Source organism: Telmatherina bonti (assembly GCF_933228915.1).
Source record: "Telmatherina bonti genome assembly, chromosome: 21".
In the NCBI taxonomy this organism is placed as follows: Eukaryota; Metazoa; Chordata; class Actinopteri; order Atheriniformes; family Telmatherinidae; genus Telmatherina; species Telmatherina bonti.
The window spans coordinates 21,856,021-21,868,332 of NC_136630.1; the positions used below are offsets into that span (position 1 = coordinate 21,856,021).

At 36.5% G+C, this 12,312-nt stretch overlaps 2 protein-coding genes across 3 annotated transcripts; one reads left to right on the top strand and one right to left on the bottom strand.

Annotated features, from left to right (window-relative positions):
* Positions 1-65: 65 nt before the first annotated feature.
* Positions 66-1,788, bottom strand: cby1 (chibby 1, beta catenin antagonist). 2 transcript variants are annotated; one of them, XM_079261388.1, is made up of 5 exons: positions 1,715-1,788; positions 1,377-1,475; positions 1,021-1,126; positions 790-902; positions 66-473 (listed from the first exon to the last, which is right to left on the bottom strand). In XM_079261388.1, the coding sequence occupies exons 1-5, from the start codon at positions 1,718-1,720 to the stop codon at positions 393-395; spliced, it is 405 nt and encodes a 134-aa protein (XP_079117514.1). In that variant the 5' UTR covers positions 1,721-1,788; the 3' UTR covers positions 66-392. The 2 variants fall into 2 exon arrangements, with proteins under 2 accessions (XP_079117514.1, XP_079117515.1); XM_079261389.1 differs by having other exon boundaries at positions 1,619-1,779.
* A 1,557-nt stretch (positions 1,789-3,345) lies between these two features.
* plbd1b (phospholipase B domain containing 1b) lies at positions 3,346-11,709 on the top strand (the record flags this gene model as incomplete). The annotated part of the gene is made up of 10 exons (XM_079260608.1): positions 3,346-3,575; positions 4,210-4,293; positions 4,569-4,710; positions 4,803-4,949; positions 5,214-5,358; positions 7,264-7,464; positions 9,398-9,538; positions 9,681-9,866; positions 9,995-10,101; positions 11,533-11,709. 10 exons carry the CDS (start codon positions 3,346-3,348, stop codon positions 11,707-11,709), a joined length of 1,560 nt encoding a protein of 519 aa, XP_079116734.1.
* Between the last annotated feature and the right edge of the window lie 603 nt (positions 11,710-12,312).

The following is a 12,312-nucleotide window of genomic DNA, read 5'->3' on the forward strand; positions in this document are numbered from 1 at the left end:
ATAATGAAAAACCAAGAGTGATGCAATATATGAAAGAAAGGACCATATATTGGTCAACCTTTTCCAGCTGCCAAAATTTATTTGAAACTCACAAAGAAATTAGTAAATACAAAAGTAATAAAAATTCCATGTTAAATTTTACATGTTATGTACAGTTTGTTGTAAATAGGCTGGTAACTGAAATAATATGACAATATTCTCAATAGTTAAACAAATATATGGTAGAAGAAATTCTTGGAATGAGTCTGATTCCTTGTAACAGCATTTATGGGCTTAAGTGTGCCTTTTTTTTTTCTCTTGTAACATAAATAACCACAAAGTATCAATGAATACAAAACCATTTAATCCCACGTGAAAACATTTATTATCATGGAGGCACTGAATTAGATTAGTCATTTTTTTCTCCGATGCTGAGACTTTATATCTTCAACTTTATTCTCCATCAGGTGATAGTCAATGGTAGTTTCAGTCAGCTTGAAAAAAAAGAGAATAATAATAATTAGTGTTATTATTGTGTGATTGAACTGCCCTAAAAAAACTAAACTTAATGACAGAACCAATTTACTTGCTAATTTGGCAATGTCAATATCGTGCAACCCTTTTTAGAGCAAAGCAGTGCTATTCTTTAAGACTACACTTATTCCAAGCGTAGTTATATTTTTTTAAAGATTGTAATTTTCATAAGAATTTTACAATTTCACAGATTTTTAAAATATTACTGAAAGTTGTCAGCTGATAAGGAGACCAACACAAACTTTCCTGCCACTGTGTCAGTTTAGCAGGACTCACCATGTCCAGAAGAACCTCAATCTTCAGTTTTAATAGATTATTTTCCTCTTCTAGTTGTGTATTTCTCTTTTTAAGACGTTGCAGTTCTCTACCAGATGTATTTCCCCCAGATTCTGTTTTCATATACAAAAAAGTATTGTGTTAGCCAGTCAGAAACAGAAAATGATCTGGCAAAGAGGAGTTCGTGTCTACCTGTATTTATTATCATTTCACAGCGATAAAAGTAATCACCTGATAGCCATTGACCATCTTCAAATTTCCAGTTCTGGCCTCCAATGTTCATTGTTGGAGGACCATACTCAAGGCCAAGTTCTATTTCTCTTGTTGAACGGTCCAGCTTTAAGAAATTACAGTTTTATATCATTATTATATATTTGTTCTATACAATAAACTACAGTATATTGATAAAGAATGTCTCTTGAACTTGTGTAATATAACAACTTTTTAATGCTTGTCTTTATCTCAATGCACAAATGAGGTGTATGAGTAACACATCTAAATGTACTTAATGTGTAATGTCGCATAAAGGTGTTAGAAGTGTTATTATTTAATGCATGAAGGTAAATGATGCAGAATCCTTGTCTTACCGTATGAAGGCTGGACAGAGATGCAGATTTGCGAGGAGGGGTCTTCTTAGGACTGAAAGTGCTTCCAAAAAGCGGCATTTTCAGGGATTTTTTAAGGTCCTATAAAATAAGACATAAATATGGCATACTGGATGCAGTTATAATCGTTCAAAAATGGTTGCTAGGGTCTTGTTTATTGTTGGGTACGTTACCAAGCTAACCCTAGATAGCTAATACAGGCTAATTACATGCGTTATTCATACCTGACATTAAATTGAAACTTTCTCTGTCTTCTGTATTCTGTCCAGATGTGTTAGTAGTTGGTGAGTCTTTGAAAATGTATAACTAATAATATTTACCTCCATGCAGACTATTTATTTAGTGTCCTTAAGCGGTGGTTGAAATTTCGTTCACGCCAATCATGCTCGCTACTGCGCAAGTGCGAAAGTTCCATTCGTCCAAAGTACATAAACCTCCGACATTATCAATAAAAAAAAAGTGTTGAGAAAATGAAGAGATCACTACTAACTTATAAAAATGTTAAATTATATAATGTTTAATCTATATTAGTGTTTGAGTGTTATTGTACATAGTGATTTGGCTGGTTGTTGTCAGCAGTGATGGAACCTTCCACGAAAGTTAAAAGCGTAACTGGCCATCCTTACAAACTTTAAAAACACCGTCTGATTATTTTAATCCATATAACTCGATCAAATAAATAAGTCACTATCGAACATCCATATTAAGAACCAATGAAAGCACGACACCAAACGGATACATAGATCAAGTATCTTAATCTCACATGTTCCCAATGTTGATGGCGCCCCAGTGGCCTAATGGATAAGGCACTGGCCTCCTAAGCCAGGGATTGTGGGTTCGAGTCCCATCTGGGGTGGATTCCTTCTTCTCTCCTGCACTTTTTTTTGGTTTGCTGGAAAACCTACTCATCTTTGACCTGCGAATTTTTGTCTTTAAGAGGAATATTTCTTTAAGCTGTTTATATAGATTTACTTTGTTTCTTAAATTAGCAATAATTCACGATGCATATTGCTAGAATTTCTTCGCCGTCGCTCTTACCAGAATAATAATATTCTTTTTTATTTATCTTTATTATATATGAAGAATAAACCGTAGTAAATCTGCTCATATGAAGAGGCAGAACATCATCCAATGCGTATTGGAGTGCGCTCTATTTGTGCTGGTGCGACCGATGGATGATTTAAGAAGAAAGGTGCAAAATCAGCGTGAGTAATGTTATAATGTTGTTGTGGTGTGTTATTTTTTATTTTTGTTCAATTTACATACTCAATTCTTTATTTAAGATGCCATTTTTTAAAGCCTATTATGGCTTTTTTTAGGTTGCATAAAAAGTAATGACAATGAATAATTTTTTGTTCTCTGTTGTGCGTTAAAATATCCCATAAATGTTTAGGCTTAAGCAGTTTTCATTTTTATGATACTGATTTTGCATTGTTTATGATCAGCATCAGTTTAGTGGCAGCATAATATGGATGCCTTTAAAATCTGGCCCATAAAACAATACCGATTAGTTTCTAACACTAAATTATTCCCAGATTTCAGACCAGGAACTATTCCAATCAACGTGAGCCAATATGACAATTGATATTCACCTCAATGTCAACTAAGCAGAAAAAAAAAAGAAAAAAAAGAAAAGAAAAGAAAATAATATATATATATATATATATATATATATATATATATATATATATATATATATATATATATATATATATATATATACATATATAAATATATATATATATATATATATATATATATATATATATATATATATATATATACATATATAAATAGGAATTTTTATTTATTTATTTATTTATTTATTTATTTTTGTGTTTTAAAAAAAAGGTTTATTTGTTTTATTGAATCTTCTGTTGGTGTCATGACATAATCTTACATAATCTGTGTTATCTAACCTCAACCCTGTAACCCTGTCGATCCTCCTACAATGGTAGAGCTCCAAGAGGCCACTGTGCACTGGGATGCTGCCCAGAAAACCGTGATCCTAAAGGAAGGGGTGATGGAGACAGAGGGGGGAGCCTTTGGTTACTTCAATGACACTCTGCTCCTCTCTGGATGGGGCATCTTGGAGATCAGTGCAGGTTATGGAAGAGCTCTGCTGGAAGATGAGATCACTTTCTTTCTGGCCGGTTACCTGGAAGGTTACCTCACCGCTGGGTGAGCAGAACAGGGCTTGAAGTGATCTTTTCAAAGAATTTTTGGTGAAAATTGACAATCTGAAGTCCCTGGTTTTATACAAGTTCTTATGTTCGACCAAAATATGATATAAGAAAAGAAAATCATACATTATCAGTCATGTGACAGCCATATAATTACTTCTTGGTGCTCACATAAAAGGCAGTAATCATATAAAATGCTGAAAGTTACTATGATTCATTTTGATATTTGCCTTTAGTTTGGAGGTAGTGGTATAAATTCACAAACTCAGCCTACTGTTTTTTCAGCAACAAACCAAGCTTTTGATCCTTTATTTAATGTTTTGGACCTCTGAACATCAGCTGGATGACGACTACATATCACTGAGTTTATGCATCCCTTTAGCTATCATCTTTTCCAGCACAATAGTGTAGATTTGACAACGAGGTCTCCAGTTGTCTTCCTCATTCATGAGGTATTTATCTAGATTTCATACAGTACTTTTCCAACAAAGGTCAGATTAAAAGAGTGTGTAAAGCAACCTTTGTTGGATTATTTTCAGAAATTTTACATTGCACCTCTGGTTGAAATGCATTTTTATTTATGTAGGATATGTTTTAGTCCCTAATGTTATTTTCCTTTTTCCACTTTGCAGGCAGATGTATAGTCATTTTTTCAACATGTACCCTCAGCTGGTAAAGGATGAGAAGGTTTTAATTCCTTTGAAAAGTTTTCTGAGGTACAGTTCATATAAAAGCAAATTAATCCATTTACACACAATTAAAGAAAAATAGGGAATTTATTCTGTTAATGTTTTATCTCTCCAGTAAAGAGAAAAGTCTAAATATTGTAGAAATTTGATTTTTTTTTTTTGTTGCTCTTCAAGTTGAGCTTTGCATGCTCCCATATGCAACTATTAAAACATTTAGCATTAATCATTATGAGGCCCACAAATATCGCCATTAAAGTGTGAAGCTTTGTTTGCTTCCAGCCTTTTGTGTGTTCATTCCACAGCAAACAGGACCAGTGGGCCAGAGAGCAGGTGAAACTCCGGAAGAACAACGACCTCTTGTGGAAACACCTTGGACTAGTTTTGGCCCAGCTAGATGGGCTCCACGCTGGAGCTGCGCAGTGGGCCAAAACAAAACATACAGAGGTTTGTGTTTGTGTGTTTTTAGAGGAGGTTAAAATTTCAGTTGTCACAGTATAAGTTCATTAACCGCTGCTTGCTCACACCTCGCTGCCCAGCCTCTATCAGCGTTTGCAGTGCAGCTCCTGAATGGCGTTGGTGACCTCCTGGACCTCGTCCCAGCTCTAACACCTCGCTCCAACTCCTCCACGGGGACCGGTGCTTTCAGGATGCCAGGAATGGGCCACTGCACTGCTCTCATAAAGGTCAGGCCAAGGTCATTTGGCTGAAGCTGTGAGGGAGAGCTCAGTGTCGACTTAATTGCTTTTATGAGTAAAAGGCCACTGAAAGGGGACATTTCCTCCTCCATTGTCACATTCAAGTAGACTGAGGAAACTGCGTGATGCGGTCTAATAGGGACAAAAGTTCCTTATTGGAGACGGCAGAGATGATGTAACACCAGCAAAAAAGTTAAGGTAAAACTTTCTTGTCTCTGACTACATTTTTTTTCCTCTTTTCCTTTTTGCAAGGTCTTGCCAGGCTTCGAGAACCTGCTGTTGGGCCATTCTAGCTGGTACACGTATGCAGCCACCATGAGAATCTATAAACACTGGGACTTCAGGGTATCTGACACGTATGCTGCCACTGGAAAGATGTCATTCAGCAGCTACCCTGGTACACACACACACACTCACTTACAGTATATCGCCAAATAAAAGCTGCCTAGGAGATATCACAACGACTTATGTAGCATGGTTAGCGTGTGCAGGCTTGGCAAAAGGGATATTTTCAGCTTGTAGAAGGAGCATTGATTGTAACTTTGTTGACATGAAAAGCAGTAAATCCTGGCTTTCTTCAAACAACAACGTTCTGAGGTGAAAAGCTCATCCTTAATCCACATGGTCACACTTTCACCAGGTAAATTTATAAACACAGACATCCAGAACTTAACCCAAATCCTGGATGAAAATGTGCTCCTCAGACGGTTGGATGGTAACAGTCAGCTTGGTGAAAAAAACAAACCACACTGTTGAGTCACGCTAAGCTGAGTAGTTTTGTGTGCAAAGATTTAGCAAGTGGTGCAGGTCATGAAAAATCCTCTTATGGGCTCCACTGTTATCAGAACACAAGTGCTTTTTAAGGTACTATTTTTAGAGTTCTGCAGGCCAAGGATATTACTTCACTATATTAAATTCCAGCAATGAAAATACGCTGGTGGCAGTGGAGCTTATGTGGACTCCTGTCGCCTTCTTCTGCTGCTTCTTCTTTAAAGCTTTAAAGATTGGTAGGAACAAAACAAAATGTTCTTTATGTAGCCGCAGCAGCATTAGTTTTTATACTTTGATCATAAATAAGCATGGAATTTATTCTTCCTGTAAGATGGTATGGTAATAGGAGTATTTAGCTAAATCTGGCTTTAATGCTCACACTTAATTTTTTTCATAACACACACTATTAAGAATATGATTACGTCTTTGAGATATTAAATATGCTGAATATCAAATATAGATACTGGTTTTATAATGTAATGTAATGTAATGTAATGTAATATAATGTAAGATATGATATGATATGATATGATATGATATGATATGATATGATATGATATGATATCATATCATATCATATCATATCATATCATATCATATCATATCATATCATATCATATCATAATAATAATAATACACTGCAATAGACTGGCAAGCTGTCCAGGGTGTACCCTACCTTTCACCCAAAGACTGCTGGGATAGGCTCCAGCTTGCCCGCAACCCCTAACTGGACTAAGCGGTTAGGATAATACAATACAATACAATACAATACAATACAATACAATACAATACAATACAATACAATGTGATATAATATAATAAACGTTACTTTCTCCTTAAATAATTATGACATATTACAGATTTGAAATTTTCAAAAAGCAAAATTTTAATGTAAAATAAAGTGTCGAAGATGCTAAACAGAAACATAAACAGAAATGTTTATATGAGAGCATAAATGCTTCAAAACTATGCTTTAAAATTATATTTGAGTTATTTTACTCCTCATATTGTAAACAATATTTCTTGGCATTAAATCTCCTGCCGTTGGAAGGCTTGTTTATTTCCCTTGTGAATGGTGCCACATTTAGAAGGAAAATGCATTTGTGGGATGAGTGGCAGAGTTGTTATATTTGTTATATGTTATATGTGTTGGCTACGCCCATGAACAATTTGTTAAATAATCTCTGCCATTACCAAACAGCTGAGTCTGCTATTGATTTTGGATTAGTGTCATTCTTTGTAATGAATGATTGAAGTCTGATAAAAATTAAACCTTTTATTTATTTAACAAACAGGAGCCTCAGTAGCATATGGAAGAGTCATACACTTGTCTTTTACTTTGGCTTTTTCCCATATTTGTTTTGTATATTTGCTTACTGAAGATTTATTTAGTTTTTAACTGTAAAATAAAAAGTTTTCCTTTTACTTGTTGTTCTCTGAAACTCTTCATCTCACCATCTAATATCTTTTAGCCTTTTGGCTTCTATTAGATTATAATCACCTTCCACGCTCCGTCCTCTCCCTCCTGCAGGTTTCCTGATGTCTCTGGATGACTTCTACCTGCTCGGGAGTGGCCTGCTGATGACTCAGACCTCCATTGGCGTCTTCAACGTCTCTCTGTTTTCACAGCTCAGTCCTCACTGCTTGCTGGCCTGGCAAAGAGTCCGTCTAGCCAACAGTTTGGCACGTAACGGAGAGGAATGGGCACAAATGTTCTCCAAATACAACTCAGGTGAGATCCTGTTAACCTGAGCTACAATAATTATTTAAAGGCAAATGAAGACATTATTTGATAGAAATCAGTCACTGTTTTACTTACTGAATAAATAAAACTGAGTAGTAAATGTCCTCTGGACAAATTTCCAGTCGCCTCCCAAGCAGAGCATCAGTTTCATTGCACAACACTTGTGTGTGTTAATTAGGAGGCTTCTTTGATCTTTCACGTCACGTTGCTATGGTAGGGCAGGAGGAGAGGACAGGGTGTTCTTGAGACTGACAGTCCTCTCATCACCCATCAGGCTCCACTCCTATCTTTACACTGCCACACTGCAGTGGACAGCTTTAGAAAACTAACATGAGAGTCTCTACGTTTTTTCTGTTTTCATTTTCGGCGTGTGAGTGAGTAAAACTCTGCTGCCAGAAGTTCACAGTATTTCTTCTGAATCCCCTCAAGGCACACACTAGACCTTGCATGTTAACCTCCTGTTCCACTCAGGAACTGATCATGTTGCTGCCCATGGATACCAAAGATACAAGTTGTCAGATTTATTTGACCAAACTATATTTTGATCTGTTGATGGTGCTAAAGAGCAAGCTAAAGGATCATCAAAGTTACTTCAGCTTACACCTGAATAACTTATCACAGAAATGTGAAAAATATTTTATGTGAACATTTCATCCACGAAATAGCCTGCAAGAGTTGCTATTTGACGAATAGCAAAGCTCAATATATTACAATTAAGCAGAAAACTTTCATCTAATGGTAATAACAGATTCACTAAAAGGTAAAAAAAATTTCTGTATGTGTGAAATTTCATGTTAACTTATCCATTTTAGTTTATATATTTACATTGACATGAACCAATTAGTACAGTTAGTAAACACATAAGACAGAATAAAAAAAATGATATAACTGAACATAAATGTATAAATTGTATTTACGCAAGTTTGTATTTGTGATAAATAGGAAAAGAAAATAATACAGCTATATTGGATATTATAATGATAAATATTGTTATAAATATTTTATTGAATATATTAAAGTAAATAAATCAAAAATATCAATAATAGACAAAAAGTGTTATTGCATATGTCTGTAGAAGCAAAATACTGTATTTAAAAAATGTGGCATTGTTTCTTATTTTTATATGCATGAATGGGGCTTGATGTTGTGAAAATAAAAAACACACACAGATATGAGTTTTGACTCTTCGATGAGCGGTTTGAACTGCTGATGCGTCCTTTGGCACTGTAAACTGTGCTGGCAAAGCCCAGAATTTAATCTGGTAACACAATACACAATACAATACACTTTGTTCAAAGTGAATGAGAAGTATCGCTGTTAATGCCTGAAACATGTACATCTGAATCCATCCTAATTGTTTAGTGTTCATAGGACTTGTAAATAAAAGGATAGAGAAAGAAAAATCAGTCGAAAAATGCAAATGTACACTATTTCATGTTTCCTGATAACACCACCCTTAAAATGCAACAGAAATGGGCCTCATCCTCAACCCTGTGGAACATCATAACTTACTTTGATATGTCTGGACGAAGCATTATTTATATCTACAGCCTGGGAAAAATCTAATTATTGTGCCTTAAATTAATCCTGAAGCAGAGAAGTATTTATGGGTTCACTTCCACTTTTACAAAAGAAAAAAAAGACCAAAACGCTGAGCTTTAGATTTGCTTATCATAACACCAAGTATTAGAGTTCAAAAAGGCTTCTTACACTGTCACACACCTATAATAAAACCCCAAATTCAACACAACTCCATGGCTAAAAATCTATTACATCTCAGTTATGTGAGCTTTTTCACAGAGGGATTTGCCAATGCTTCATATTTGGTAAAGTTTTTAATATGAACAGAACTAATAACAGCAAATAGCTCGCCTTGATCAACTACAATGTCCTGTGAAATGGGAATCTATCTGCATTTCAGGTACATATAACAGCCAGTATATGGTGGTGGATCTAAGCAAGGTCTCGCTCCGTCACAGCATCAGGACTGGAGCGCTGACGGTGGTGGAGCAAATCCCAGGAAAGGTGGTGCACTCGGATCAGACCCAAGCTTTACGCAGTGGTGAGAACCCACCTGTCGGTTTGACTGCTTTTAGATTTTTGCTTTCTTTCTTCCTTTGCTTTTCTACATTGAATCCAAAATTTCTGATAGAGGAAGTTTTAGGTCTGGATATCTTTTACCTTCAGTGTGCTTCATTTGGCAGGTTATTGGCCCTCATACAACATCCCATTTCATGCCGAGATCTACAACCTCAGTGGTTACAGTGTAATGTGGAAAAGGTACGGAGAAGACTTTTCCTATGATCTCTGTCCTCGGGCTAAAATCCTCCGCAGAGACCAGGCAAAGGTTTCCGACCTCAGCTCCCTCAAACACATTATGAGATACAACAGTAGGTGTTACAGGATTCTTGATATTTTATTACCCTTGCTTTCAAATCACCTCACAAAAAACTTAAACCATACAGTTCCTTTTAAATTGTAATCAGAATGAATCAAAGCTAAAATGGTTCTGTTTCAGACTACAAAAGAGATCCGTACTCTAAAGGCCATCCGTGTAAAACCATCTGTTGCCGTAACGACCTAAGACCAAGGAGACCACGTCCAGCAGGCTGCTATGACACAAAGGTCAAAGTACATCACAGCATTACAATCGGAATGAAATATTTCTGCTGCACATCTTGTCGGATTGTATCTGAAATCTTTTGTTTTAGCTTCTGTCTCTGTAAGACTCATCTCAAAACAACAAGCTAAAGCTGAGTGAACACCTTACTGATCCAAAACTGGGAGAAGTGTATAACAGCTGATAATTTAATTAAAAATGTATTAAAGGTCCCCTATTATACATTTTTTCAACAATTTCATATCGGTGTCAGAGGTCCAACATGAGCTATACTGGGAAAGGGCTGCTTGTGCCCGAATCATAGACTGTATATAAAAAGATGGACAGAGCCTCCGTGGACGGAGCCTCCGTGACGTCACCCAAAGGTTTCTGAAGAGCTGAATTGAAGCTTGGTGGGCGGTTCCTACCATCGCCATCTTGGCAGGGTCATGCGTGTCGTCTCGCCCAGAAAATACAAAAATGGGCAAAGAGGTGGAGCTGAGAGGGAGGGCTGTGTGCATGGGGTAGATGATTGACATTGAGCAAACTCTGAGCTGCCTGTAGCTAAGAGTTAACCGAGCTAACCCAGAAATGACAGGAGCTAACCAGGTAATGGCAGCGGGCTAAAGCTAAGTCACGTTGTTAACTGGCTAAAAACCGCGGTTGTTCTACGTTCTTCTAACTAGAAGTGGGTGAATCGGGTACCTGTCAATCAAAAGGACACGCCCCTAAATATGCTGAATAAATTACTTTTGAACAGAGGAGTTAAATATAAAAAAATCACTCCCCCCACAGTTGTCCTTATGGTAAACTTGACCTATTAAACCTAAAATGTTTTGTTTTGGTTTTTTTTTGTACCAGGCGATAAACATGTTTATTTCTGCTGTGAATTTGGCCTTTTTGACATGGGAGTCAATGGGGATTCGCTCTGTTTTGGAGCCCCTAGTGGATGAAGGGGGAACTGCAGTTTTATTCACTTCCACAAAGGCATCACTTTTAACCAACGGAGGTTGCTGTTGGTGCGAACGTTTAAAATGTGTCTGTCCACGTCCACCCCACACCCGTTTTGGGAGAGGATGCAGTGTTGGCTGGCATTACCTCTCTGATTTTATAGGGCATGCTAAGCTAACCAGGGGGCGGGTCAACTGCAGTATCCACTACCAGGGGGAGTGGTTGTTTATCTGTGTGAGGTCACAGTGGGAAAGATATCAGATTCACCTGTTTCTTGCTAAAAAAGTGGAGCAAGAAAGTAAGTAAGAGAGGTGACAGAATTTTCTCATTGTTCGGCCTAAAGCACAGGATATGGGGACACACATGGCACATGTTAGGAAACCTTTAGAAAGTTATTTTTGCAAAATATGGGACCTTTAAAACATTGTAAGTTAACATTATTTTCAATGCACAATTAATTAAATTGTCCCACTGTTTTTTCCTGCCCTCCATCATTTCTGGTACAGGTTACAGACTACCAGATGGCTCTCCAGCTGGCTGCTGAGGTAATAAATGGCCCCACAACTCAGGGGGGTCTGCGTCCATTCTCGTGGCAATCTTTCAACCTCACGGCTCATCAGGGTCTCCCGCTCAGCTACAGATTTGCCTTTGTTGCCATGAGGCCCATACTGTCTTGTCCCTGAGAGCTCAGAAAGATGCCAATCCAGCAGGTGGAGATGCCATGTTTTCCTGTTTTGTCTCAACAGGGAACATCCTGTTGGGTTTTATTATTATTATTATTATTATTATTATTATTATTATTATTATTATTATTACTACTGAACACACTGTAAAAGAATGATAATGCTTGGTTTTAAAAAATAGGAAAAGGCCCACTAAATTGGTTAAAATGTTGTTATATCTGCAGCTATAATCATTTGATATTATGTTTTAAGGTTGTGTGTAATAAGTGTCCTTGCAGTCTTTATTAACAACTTATTGGTGTTCGCTCATAAAAAGTGAAAATGCTAATTAAGCATTAATTAAGCATTTAAAAAAACAGCCTAGGAATTATTGCAGCACCCATTTACCTTAAATATAAACGAATGATAAAATAAAGATTGGTCTGATTTCGCATTTTTTATTTTTAAAAAAACAGTATCAGAAAATTGGTTTAATAAGTGGATTTAGCTGTGTTTTCACAGACTGTACTTTATAGTCAATTCCTTGCAATGTTTTCTCAGGTTCCTTCTGTGAAGCACAAAACTCTTATAATATGTTGATTTTGACAGTAATAAAGTTGATAT

Bases quoted from the DNA above. Each gene is read 5' to 3' on its own strand.
- cby1 (XM_079261388.1), bottom strand. The intron at 903-1,020 runs GTGATTACTTTT...ATATGAAAACAG, and splicing joins AGATGGTCAATGGCTATCAG to AATCTGGGGGAAATACATCT. The intron at 474-789 runs GTGAGTCCTGCT...TTTTTTTTCAAG, and splicing joins TTGAGGTTCTTCTGGACATG to CTGACTGAAACTACCATTGA.